Below are 13,736 nucleotides of genomic sequence, written 5' to 3'. Positions count from 1 at the left end.
TTCTTCCATTTTGCCCTTTGTTGGTGGAGATCCTAGAATACTGATTCATGGGCGTTATAATGCCCATGTCTATTCTCATTCTGCCCTTTGTGGGTGAAGACCCTAGAATACTCATTCATGGACGCTATAATTCATATGTCTATCCTCATTTCGCCCTTTATAAGTGGAGACCCTAGAATACTGATTCATGGGTGCCATAATGCCCATGTCTCTCCTTATTCAATTTTGTAGGCGGAGACCTTATGATACTTAACCGTGAGCACCATAACTCTCATGCTTCCTTTATGTCCCTTATTCCGCCCTTTATCGGTGGAGACCCGCTAATGCTCAATTATAAGCATAATAACGTGTATGTTTCATTTTAGGTCTATCCTCATTCCGCCCTTTGTAGGTGGAGACCCTATAATACTCATTCATGGGCACCATAATGCCCATATCTATCGTCTTTGTGGGTGGAAACCCTAGAATACTCAACCATGAACACCATAACGCTCATGTTTCCCTCATCTTATTTTCATCTTCAAGGGGTGGAAAGCCTAGAATACTCATTCATTGACACCATAATGTCCATATCTATCCTCATTATGCCCTTTGTGGGTGGAGACTATATAATACCCATTTATGTGCGCCATAATACCCATGCCTCTCCTTATTCATTTTTATAGGTGGAGACCATATAATACTCACTTATAAGCACCATAACATGCATGTTCTCTCAATCATCATGGACGGAGGCCTTAAAACTCAATTCGATCAGCACAAGGTTCATTTCCTCACCTTCCATCGACGGAGGTCCTTAAACTCACTTGGAATTGCACTAAACTCACCCCCTTTCATTTCATGTTGGTGGGGGCCCTTATAACTCAAATCTTTAGGTACCTACTTCTCCGTGTGCTAGCCTATTACCTCTTAGGATACTTAGCTTTCTATGTGTTATCCTATTGCCTCTTAGGATACCTAGCTCTCTGTGTGTTAGCCTATTTTCTCTCATAGCTCACGTTCTTTCCGAGTCATCATGACCCACCCTTTATATAATCGGAGGACCTAATGCTTACTATATTTTGACTTGATTCCCCCACCGCGGGATATGTAGGTAGCTTAGGTAACCCTAAGCCTAGTTAGGCCCCCCATCACTTCCACTATTCCTCTATCGGGATCGTTTTGCACCATATTATTCATTTCTTCTTCACATTGCCTTCATCTTCATTATAATACCATGTAAATCTTCAAGCTTGCACCTCATCATTATCATAGTGCAATCATAGAATAGAAATGGAATTTAACACAAATAATTAGTAACCATATTCCCCAAGCGTAAATAAATCCCTAAATTCTAACCTCTAGTTAAGCAAACCAATCGGTGACCATTTAGGGCCTTTCGATCCATCAATTCCTCATCTTTAGTGACCTAACACACCAGAACTCAATGTTAGGTTGCAACTCCATAAATCTTTGATTTGGCCCTATCATTCACTCCATATACCAAAAAAAAAAAAAAATCAACGTCTTATCCACCCCTGTTGCAAAAAATAAGGTTCATAATCTTTCTATCCACACGACAACTGTCCTCTAACCTAGGGGATAAGCTCAAGTGGGTTTTGTTTAAGTGAAAAACCTGGGCGTGACACATGCGCTGCTAAGTCAGCGGGTGTCAGTGCAGTCAAGTCCCTCATTTGTTCCCCAACTTCCCTCTAGACTTGAGCCCTCAGTTCAGGGTTCAGGGTGTTATCTAATACATGGATCCCGAACATCCCAGCGAGTGCATGTCAATTGGAATTTACATGGTCATCCTACAATCCTCCTTGATTACGATCTTCTGACGAGCCCCTTTCTATATGTTTAGAAAACGGACTTTGTAATACGAGAAGTCGCTTCGCAAGGTCAAAATTTGAATGTGGTTTTGGAAGCCTTTCTAGTCAAATTTACATTTATAAAAACCACTGCTACAACTAATGAAGCATTGTGAGTAGGGATCGTCCGCAGGGATTATACGTGTTAGAATTTAATTTTGACTCTAATGTATCAATTAATTGCAAAGAGAGAGATTGGTTGATTAAACTAAGATGTAAGGAAATTAAAATAAACTAAGCAGAGATAGGGATTTAAGAGATGAGAAGTGAGGTCTTGGGGTGTATTGGAATTGCCACCAAGCTTGTTCACCAAACTACACAGTTTCAACTAATTTGGAGAAAACCTTCTTGTGAACAAAATGCGACTACCAATTGAAATATTAAGCATGGACCATCAAATTCAATAATGTATTATCTACCTAACCAACAAATAAATTAAGTGTAAAACAACCCATCAATTCTAAGTATGACCCATCAAACTAGTCACAATTGTAGCACACATCAATCTAGAGAATCATGGAATTTGCAATAATAAGCCATGGAATATCAAATCAAGTATAGATTGTCTACCTCCCTATAAGCATAAATTAAATTGTAGAACAACCCATTAAGTATAAGAATAATCCATCAAATTAATTAACAAACCCATATAATAAAAACCATATTTAGCCATCACTAGATTCTCAATTCATCACACATAGACATGTAACAAACATAGAGAAAATAGTGTAGAGATCAATTCCCCAATAATCACACAAAAGATAACATATAATCATATAGAGAATCAATAGAAAGAATTAATCCATAGAAATCAAAGGAGAACCCAAGATTCATTAAATTCATAAGGCCAAGACACTAATCACAAGATATTATTCTCCAAAAAGTATGAAAAAGATAGAGATTTAGATTACAAACTTGGGCTCATCCAAGCCCCAAGGAGAAGTCTAGCCAATCATGGACGAGGTGGGTGTGATCTTAGAACCCTCGAGAGTAATCCCCAAACATGGCTCCATCTTCTTCCTCTTCTTCTTTGTTGAATTCTAGAGAGGAGAGTATGTAGATTTTGAGATGTGTTCTTGGAGTCTCCACCTTTTTCTTTTCTTCTAACCCTAATCTCTAACTTTTCTAGAGAGAGAAAATAAAATTACAATAAAATAAAGGGCGAACCCTTGACTTTCACCCTTTACTAAAAAACCCCCATTATGAATTGTTGTAACAAAAAACGCCCCTCAACTATCATAAGGAGGGTATTTTAACTAACTCCATTTCAATGACTGTGTGGAAAAATATTTCGGACAAAATTACCCTCTCTGCAATTATTATTTTTAAATTAGTAATCTTTAACGGAGGAAATTACCTAAAATACCCATCACCCTATATCGTTAGATACTTTAAGGTTTCATCCGCCGTTTCATCTTGTGCTTTTAATTTATTTGATTTTATTTAATTTTCTTTCCAATTGTTCTTCTGCTTAGAATATATATATTAATTGTGTAGTCATTTTATCAAATTTCATTTTAGACCAGTTATACCCTGCTCACGCTCTGGCTTTTATGCCTTGACTTTTCATACTCCTGTTTCGGAATAATCGTTGTTGACTAACCAATAGATCGAATGCACTTGCATAGCAAAAGAACAGAACAGATTCTGAAGAGGAACTCGTGGGAGCAGCTACGGTACAACGAGAAGCAAGAACAGCAACGAGAAAGAATTTAAATTGATTTTGGTGAAAAACAAATAATTTGGTTGTTTAATCCTCATATTTCAGTAACAAATTCAGTGCAACCTGGTTACAAAAATATTCAAATAGATCCTTACCCTTTTTTTTTTTTTCAATACATCTATAATTGACAAGAAACCTTTAGCCCCCAAATAATTTATCCTCACAACCATTGTGGCAATAACACACGTCCAAGCACTCATTAACATAAATGAATCCAACCTGTTTACCAAAACACTCCAATACATTCATAAATAAAATATTACACATTAAATTACATCAATTAGTGTCCAAAAAATATGATAAAAAAAATGTCATCATCAAACTGATAATTGCCGCACATTAAGTTCATTTGTTTGGACCTCCAACTGAAGCTGGACCTTTTCCAAGCAGACCACCTCTTGCTCCAATACTAATAGGACCTCTTCTTCCACCTCTTGTTCCAACCAAACGCGCTTTTGTTGATAATGAATCTGCAACTGAACCTCCCATGCCACTTGTTCCAACTCCATTATGCTGTGGTGCGAATGAATTTCATTATAACAATTAATATAATAAGCAAGAAAATTCAGGTTTAAAAAAAAAAAAAAAATTTTAATTTAAGTTGTACCTCAAAACCTCTTCCAAGTAGACCACCTATTCTTCCATCCCTTATTCCAATTAGACCAGCCCTAGTTGCTAATGAATCTACAACTAAACCTCCTATGCTACTTGTTCCAACTCCATTTGCAATCTCTTGTGCCACTGAAGTTTGAGTGTTTTCAACCTCTTGTGCTACTGAAGTTTGAGTGTTTGCAACTCCAATTGAATATGATCTCCCTCCTCCTGCACCTCTTCCGTTTCCTTTTCTTCTCCCTATCCCTTTTGATGCAACTAAACCTCCATTTCCATTTTCAGATACTATAGTTGTTCTTCTATTATTCATCTACGATAAAGAGTTAGTTAAAAAAAAATATATTGCTAAAGATTACTTATTTAAAAATAATAATTGCACACCACAGTTACACCATACCTCAGCTTGCCACAAATCTCTTCTGTCAATACTAGTGTCAATCCCAAGAAAAGTAGGTTTAATCAAATGGGGTCAACCTCCTTTACCTTTTGGGGCTTTTTCTCTAACAATAGTTTCAGTTGACTTACAACTCCTTGCATTGTGTCCAGATTGTGAGCATTTAGTACATTTCAAACCCACATATGATCTACTAAGTTTGGTTGGTCTTAAAACTTCATCACTTGCTTTCTTCCTAGTTTTTTTGGGCCTTCCAGGTGGTTTAGGGTATAGGGGTGGAAGGATCAAGTCTGTGGAATATTTGTTCATCATCTTTAGGGGCATGGGATACATAATAGGGGCATATGTGTTAAGGTATGTTTGTTTAAGATAATAACCAGCAACATAAAACTCTGGTTGTTCCCTTCTAGAAAGTATGGTAGCAATAGCATGTTGGCAAGGGATACCTGTCACATCCCACTTCCTACAAATGCATGTTTCCTTTTCCATGTTCACATCCTCATTCTTACACCTAAACTCAACCTCATACCTAGAATCCCCATTAAAATCAACAATATACTCTAATGATGCATCCTAATATTTATCCAACTCTTCCTGTATCTCAGGGCACACCAATCCATTGTATGATGACATAAAAGATCTTATTTTTTTTTTAAATCTCCTCATTAGATGCTTTCAAATCCACTCCAACATGGTTATCATGGGCTTCTCCCTTGCCTTTAGAATAACAGAATTCCACGATTCACACATGTTATTAATTACCAAATCACACTTTGAAGTAGTTGGAAAATGTGCCATTGCCTAAAGATGGAACGGTACCTTCACAAGCCAATCATAGGCATCACCATTTATATCCTTTATCTTTTGTATATGCTTGTTAAATTCAACCTCATCATAAGCTTTAGCAGCATTCCATAGCTCAGTTTTCAATTGCAATCCCTTAAATTTCTTTTTGAAGTTTTCATACATATGTCGAACACAAAACCTGTGGTCGGCCCCTTCCAAGACATCTTCAAATGTTTGAAGTAAACCCTGAAATAATTAAACAAATTAATTAGCACTTAGATATATTAACATACTAAAAATAAATATTTTTATTAGTTAGAACACTAATTATAAAAATACCTTTTGTCGATCAGACATACATGTCAAGCCACGTGGGGGACCAACAATATTCATCAATTCTTCCATGAACCATGACCAGGAGTCCCTATTTTCAGCCTCAACAATAGCAATAGCCAAAGGGAACATCTTATTGTTTCCATCAATCCCAACTGCCCTTTTAAAAAAGTTCCATCAACACCAATGAATGGTCTACACCATTCCCTAAAATATTTATGCATGGCCTCATAAAAAATAAACAATCTTTTGAATCTTCTGGGTTCAGTCTCACTAGGGTAATTGGAGATCTTAGCAACTGATCCTGGGTTAGTTTCTTGAATTAGCTTGCAATACTTTCTAAGATTTGAATATTGTTCCCCATGGTTCCCCTCAACTATCTCTTTTGGTTTGCCCTTTGCCCTATAAATCTTGTGTATAGAAACATTAGTTGCCAGCTCCCTTGTAACAGTTTATCTCATTGAACTGAATTCCCAATTTGGATTCTCTCTAATTGCCTCCAAATACCTATTTGCAATTTAAGATGATGTTGCTTGATGATTTGTTCGAATTCCACTACAATTGTGATCTTTAATGAATGTCTTAATGCTCAAACAACTCTCACTTTTAGTTTGGGATGCACGTATTCTCCACCCACACTCTTGTTTACATATGGCAGTGATTAATTTTAACTCATTTTTTTTTAACATGATATCAAATTTATTTTTCACTGCAAAATGCCTTAAAATCATTCTAAAATCAGTAGCTGTTGCAAATTTAAGGCCCACTTTAAGTTGTACATCCTCCAAGTCTCTTTGAGAATTAAAGTCTTGGTAGTTGGATTCAACCTCATCATTTGATGACCCACAAAGACTTCTTAACTCAACAGTGAGTGCATATTCTGACTCTACATCAGAAAAAGATTCCTCAATATCAATTTGCATATCTCTTTTAGTTGCTTCAAAATTCATAACTTCCCTATACACATCACCTCCAACTTCTTCATTGAAAACTGGAACATACACATCAGCAGTAGCTTGGTAATCTTCCATTACAACTTCTTCACCTACTGCAACATCCATATATTGAGTATCTTCATCAAATGTAATTTCTTAATCCAAGGTGGAAAAACAATTTAGTTTACATAAGAAAAGTCATTTCCTTCAAAAAAAAAACCCAACTGTTTAAGAATTTCAAATGGTACTTAATTCCTAATTAAACTTATTCATATTATTCAAATTTCATGATTATGGTAAATAAATTTTATTTGATCTTTGGAACTAAAATCTATATATTTTTTAGCGTAAACGATCAAAAAAGAATATATTATGTGGAACAAAAACAAAACGAAAAAAAACTAGACGATGATTCTTTAATTGCAAATGATCCAATACATAGAATTACATAGAATCATAACCACAAATGAAGGAAAAAAAAAATGAAAAAGAAAAATAAACAAAAAAGTGTTAAGTGTGTTGATGAAGTAGAGAAACATAAAGAACATTAACATATTAAAAGTTGTGCACTGTGTGTTGTCATTATCTATATATATATATATATATATATATATATATCTAAAGAAACAAAAAAGTAATTGTGTTGATGAAGCTGAGAAACGTAAAGAACATTAACATATTAAAAGTTGTGCTCTGTGTGTTATCATTATCTATTAAATATATATATATATATATACACACACACTAGTGCATCCTAATATTTTCTGAGCAAAACAAAGATAATAGCAAGAAAGAGAGAGAAAAGCAAAGGACTCACCCATTCATGCAATGATATGATAGATCCAAGGGGAAACTGATCTATGGAGTCATATTTAACCATGAAAATAAGAACTCTCAGATCTCAAATTTACTCCTATTGGCAGACTTCTTCACTCTCTGGAAACCAAAAACAACATAAAACATAGTATTTAGTTTTCATTTTCCCTTTTTTGTGCTCTCCTCAATTTTCTCGGCAACCAAACAATCTAGAGAGAGAAAGACTTTCCATACCTGGTAAAGATTATATTGGTGTTGATTTTGGTTACCGATTTGAGTTTCGCTAAACTGATCGTCATCTGGGAGTTTTCTGATGAAGCGGCCAATGAAGCCCTGAAGTCTCTAACGATATAGTGTGATGGGTATTGTAGGTAATTTCATCCGCTAAGGATTACTTATTTAAAAATAATAATTGGCACAGCTGAGGGTAATTTTGTCCAAAATATTTTATCACACTGTCATTGAAACGGGGTTAGTTAAAATACCCCCTCATGATAGTTGAGGGGAGTTTTTTGCTACAACAATTCACAAAGGGGGTTTTTCGCTAACCGGTGAAAGTCAAAGGGGAGTTTTTTGCAATTCGCCCTAAAATAAAATTGAAGACAAAAAGATTTTTTTTTACAAAATGGTTTAATTCCCCTTTTTATAGAAGGTCCTTGGAGTGGAGAACAAGTCAGAAATATAGCCTATGATTGGAGAAAATTCGCAGCTACACAAGTTAGGTAAAAATCGGTGCACTCGGAATTAGGCAGCTCACTGCCAGCAGCATTCTCGATCGATCCAACACTTAGCTTCGATCGATTGAAACTGGTGTGGCATCAAAAATATCTTTCGGGCCTTATCCACTTGGCTGAGCTGGCACCGCCTCACTTCAATCAATTGTAAACATCTTCGATCGATCGGGAAACATCTTCGATCGATCGAAGCTCCTTTAGTGCATTTTCTTAACTTCTTTCCAATTTTGTTCCTTAGCTCCAAAATTGAATTAACGGGCTCTTATTAGCCTGTTTGAACTTTATTGACTTGAAATAGGCAAAAATACAAATAAGTATCTAAGACATAAAAGTAAGATAGATAAATGGACTAAAATATCCTACCTTAGGTGCTAAAATGCGTCACATTTCAGCACTTATCATTTTCCTTATCATTAGGAGGGTTAGGGCGTACCGACTCTTGCTGTTCTCAAGAGCGGTTAGCTTAATCCCGTTCTCATTTCTTTGCTGAATTAGCGGCTGTAAAGCTTCCGCACATTTAGCTCTTGCGCGTAAGTCGGTGTTCTCTTGATAGAGAGCATCAATCTGTTGCCAGAGCTCTTCACGCATCTTCTATGTGATTTCTTCTTGTTGCCCAGAAACTTCCTGCTCTAGTCATCGTGCCAAAACGGAGTTGCATAAACAAAGTGAGAAAGTTAATCAGTTCCCCAAAAAAACTTTGTTGAATGTGATGGTGTTCGGGCAACTATTCCTTACCTCAAACACTCAAGAGAATAGTGTAGAAAAAGTTGGTAAAGATGAATAAAATGAAGAAGATGAATTAACACACATAATTGCTTGTCTTTTATTGGGCTCTTTAGCCATTGTTTATAGGTTACATACCTTAGTTGAGTTCTTCGTGGACTCATTCCTTACTATACAACTTATTTCCATATCTCCATATTTTTCTCATCCTACAGAGTCCTTCTCCTATTGGGAAAGGGAGTTCATTTGGGCTTGTTGGACTTTCTATTTATGCTGAGCCTGCTGCCAATGGCTTTTAGTATGGACTAGGCCTTTCGCCCTCCAATCGACTTACTTCCTCTAATTGGGCCAAAGTCTTTATTACTCTCAAGGTTCCCTTTATGGAAACGCGTGTCCTGCTGCAACATGAAGCGTTTTGGCTTTATTGTACATTCTGATTGGTGGGGATTTTTTTATAAGTTAGAAGTTTCGGCCACCAACAAAAGTTCTGAAGAACTTAGTTAATGAAAAATTGAATCTTCTTAGTAAGGTTTACTTTCTGGAAAAGAAACTTAAACTGGTGAAAGGGTTTAATAAATCACAAATTGAATATGTAAAGAATTAAATATTTATACAGTTCAAATATTAAAATATAAGGGCATTTTGATCCAAAATATTATGATTTAAATCGTGATGAATATGTAATTTTGTTATTTTGTTTCATAAAAAGGGCATTTTAGAAATTTTAAAATTATTATTTAACTAGGCTAGCAATAAAATCAACTATCGTCGAGAGTTGTCCGAGTTATAATTGAGAGTTGTCCGAGTTATAAGTCAACAAAACTTTAGAAGTGATTGAGTAAATTTTTTTACTAATTTAAGTTAAGAGTAATATAACCAATCCTCAAGGAAGTCAGAGTAATTTACTTTATAAATTGAGGGTATGTTTAGTATAGTGGAAAAGAAAAAAGAGATAACATTAATTAGGAGAGAAAAGAAATGAAATGAAAGGATATTGTTAACTATTTATAGTGTTTGGCTGATCAATGAAGAAAACGAACGGAAATAATAATAATCATGTTTAGAAAAGAAAGGAAAAGAAACTATTTTAATGAATTTGTAATCATATCATTTTTAAATTTTGTCTTTTATAAAAATAAGGGTGAATTTAGTATTAACAAATTTCATTAAAAATATTAGCCATTCCTTCCATTTGTCCCATTTGTAAAAGGATAATTAAAGCTACTATTCATATCTTATTAGGGTAAAGTGCAAAAAAATAAAAAATAAAAAACACCGAACTATTGACTTTTTGCAAATAACCATCCTGAACTACAAATTGTTCCATTAAACTATTGATTTGTTGCAATTAAGGACAAATCCATCCCAACCCTTTCTCATTAAATTTGTCATTTCTTAAATGATTTTAATTGTATTTTCTCTTATATAAAAATTAAATATACATTTACTTTAATTTTATTATTGGTATCAATTTATCATAAGAATGGGGAAAAAAAAAATTGCAACTACTATTTTTTAAAATGATTAACTTATTATTAAAATTTTACTATTTATAATAAAAACTGATTATACTTTATTTAAACAGTTTTACCATTAAAAAAAAATAATAATAATAACATTTTTTCCATACAATATCTTCATGAAAATTAATATTACTTAAATAAAAAATACTTCTTTTTTATGCGATATATTAATGAAAAATTAAGAAATTATTTAAATTGTTCTAAATTTTCTAGTTAAGGTTTTATTTTAAATAATTAATTAAAAAATTTAAAGATAAATTTGTGCAAATTTAATGAAGAATATTTTTTCAAATTAATAGAAAAAAATTTCATAAATTTAATAAAAAAATATTTTATCAAATTAATATAAAAAATTTCATAATTTCTTATTGAATTACATTTCATCTCCATCCATTACTATTCTTTTTCTTTTCCTTCCACTACTAATGTACCAAACTGGCCCGTTGTCAAAGTAGTAGAGGAGGACGACCCAAAAAAAACGACACTTTTTTTGGAATTAAGCTCACGTGACTGGCTTCTATGCCCACAAGCACAAAGGGACAGACTGCACATCACACACATAAAACACACAGATCACATAAACGCCAGAGGAGAGAAGCTACGTTACACAACACAACAATACTAGACGCCATCATCCAACGTACGACGTTTGCCGTAAAATATCGCATCGAATCATTTCTGTGGGCAGATTGCAGAGGTTACTCTCAAGCAAAGGCTGTATTAAAATTCAACACATACCTATTTTTGCTATTATTTTTTCAGCACCATCCCATCACAATCCCATCATCTTTCTCTGCCCTTTTCGACTCGTTTCTCAATACCATCCACATACTTTTATATAATACTGCAAAATATACAGCAATAGGCAATTTTTAAAAATTAAAACACATTTTAAATAAAAAAATAATATATTTTGGACCCAAAAAACAAATGGACAACTTTTGTTTTTACCCAACTAATACTAAAATGATTTTGCTATACAAAGTCAACTCAATATATAATAAAATAAAATTATACGAAAATATTAAATATGATACCTAAATTTGATCAAATGAAATGAAAAGAAAAATAATATATATAGAGATTTTATTCTTTTTGTGTGATTTATTTGTAAGAAAAATACTTTAATACTCTTTGTATTTTGATAACATAATACCACTAACTTATTAAATATTGATACATAGTAATAAGACTCATCGAACCAAATGCACTTTTGTTAATGTGAGAAGATATTAATGATCGATAGGCTATAGCATAAGTATTTGCAAGAGAGTTGAGAGTTCCTGTCGTAATACATACTACTTAACGGGTGGATTCATTGCAAATATTAGTTTGGCTCATTATTGCAGGGATTATGGTCTATTTTTTTACATCCACCATGCAATGCATACAATTACCAATAGATAGAAGAATCATGGTATATATTTTCGTATACTAGCTAAGGCGTTATGTATGTAACTAAAACATTACGTATGTCTGACAGATACCATATTCACTCTGGTATAGTAGTAGGCAACTTGAAGGAAAAAGAGAAATCACTTTGAACTTTATTGATTTACTGTGTGATGATTTTGTTAAGTAGTATCACTGATGTAAATAAGTCTTTTTCTATTGTAGAACTCAATTTGGAAACATCGAAATTGAAGTAAATTTAATTTAAACTTTCAACTAAATATTATTCAATTTTAATTTTGCAATATGAATGGATATTGATATAAAATTTTGATTTTACAATACTTATAAATTCTTTTTTCAAATAATTAAATGTATGTCACAATAGGAAGAGAATCACTGTTATCAACGGTAAAATTCTTGTACCATATGAATATAGTTCGCTACTTGAATTATGTCTCTTCAATATTTTTATTATAAGATATTTTGTGTATTATATTTAATTTTCAAGATTCATTTATAATAATCTCATTAACTTTCTCATCATTAATGAGTGCATTACTCTATAGTCTACACTAATATATAAATATATAAATATATATATATATAAACACGACATTGTGTATAGTACACACCACCTAGAGAGGAGGAGGAGAAGCATCTACGAAAGCTACTAGGAAAAACTGGAGAGGGAAAAGGTAGGTCCTCCCTTGTCTTGAAGAAAGGACCTAAAGTATTACACGCATTTCTGAGCCGCGTGAAAATACGGGAAAGTTTGTTGCTATTCAATTGGCGCGTGGAAGAGTAGCTCATTACTTGAGATTGGGGAGAGAAAGATAAAATGTTGTTCAGATATTGGGAAACTAAAATGCGCCGAGAGGGTCAGCTCAGAAAAGCTCTGACGCCAAATGAAGTCATCAGAGAAAAGTAGAAAAGTTACTGTATGAAGAGGGATTTTCTTTTAAATAATAATGTACTGTAATAATTAGTAGAAGCCGAATTATTTTTTTTTCCTGAATCCACGTGGATATTAGTAGTCTAATACCATATCATTGCCACCACCACGTCAGCATCACTTTTGTGAGTTAAGCAATTGTGAGTCACATTTTTTGAAACCGACGTCTAAAATAGAACGGAAGTAGTAATAATTTTTAATCTCAAGAGAAAGAGTATTTTACATGTGCTGCCCCCGTACAATGCACAATCATCTCAAAGTAAATTCAGAAGTTCTATAACCATGCGTTAGAGAGGGGTACCATGTGTACGTGAATGCTCCAAAGTTGTGTTTGACAGTGTGTAATTGGAGTCTTGAAATTGAGAAATTATTAGATGGTCCTGATTTATTAACACTTGATAAATCCGTTAAATGCAGACTTTCGAATTGAGAAAATGGGCCCATAAGAGTGTATTAATAAATTACAAAGTTTTATAATCGGAGGGTTTTCATTGAATTAGTTCACCAAGTGTTAAATAGATCAGGACTATCTAATAATTTCTTATTAAAATTGAAATTGGTGAAATTAAAAAATAAATTGATTTAATTTTTAGAATTACTTTTCTCCAATTTTACCAATTTCAATTCTAAAGTTCCGATTCTATACCTTCAAAATATAACCATAAGGTATTGTATACTTTTACTAACCTCAATGGGGTAGAGAGAATTATTAGATCGGTTTCATGGAGAAATACTTTGTTCTTTTTCTTATGTAATATGATATAATTGGTTGATAACATCGATAACATGATATCACTGAAGTAGGGAAATCTTTCTCGATTCCATGATCCTGGGACCATTGGTCTCAGATCAATAATGACATATAACAAATACATTAAAGATGTGTAAGTTTTATCTTAAAAAGCTTTTGCTGATGTGTCATATAATGATTGGCCGAGACCAATAGTTTTATGACCATGT

The 13,736-nt window shown here is 33.5% G+C and overlaps 1 protein-coding gene across 2 annotated transcripts; it reads right to left on the bottom strand.

The window, feature by feature from the left end:
* Positions 1-3,760: 3,760 nt before the first annotated feature.
* Positions 3,761-7,805, bottom strand: LOC132295284 (uncharacterized). Of its 2 annotated transcripts, XR_009478423.1 has the most exons (6): positions 7,684-7,805; positions 7,451-7,569; positions 5,705-6,746; positions 4,583-5,611; positions 4,181-4,495; positions 3,761-4,086 (listed from the first exon to the last, which is right to left on the bottom strand). XR_009478423.1 is itself a non-coding variant. In XM_059793480.1 (4 exons), the coding sequence occupies exons 2-4, from the start codon at positions 7,511-7,513 to the stop codon at positions 3,919-3,921; spliced, it is 546 nt and encodes a 181-aa protein (XP_059649463.1). In that variant the 5' UTR covers positions 7,514-7,569; positions 7,684-7,805; the 3' UTR covers positions 3,761-3,918. The 2 variants fall into 2 exon arrangements, 1 of the variants encoding a protein (XP_059649463.1); XM_059793480.1 differs by lacking the exons at positions 4,583-5,611; positions 5,705-6,746.
* Between the last annotated feature and the right edge of the window lie 5,931 nt (positions 7,806-13,736).

This window comes from Cornus florida, unplaced genomic scaffold (assembly GCF_030987335.1).
Source record: "Cornus florida cultivar Cherokee Brave unplaced genomic scaffold, ASM3098733v1 CherokeeBrave_3.0.0_Hap2_Chr02, whole genome shotgun sequence".
Lineage (NCBI taxonomy): Eukaryota > Viridiplantae > Streptophyta > Magnoliopsida > Cornales > Cornaceae > Cornus > Cornus florida.
Note: the sequence above shows the minus strand (reverse complement) of the source record. Positions and strands in the feature narration are given on the sequence as shown.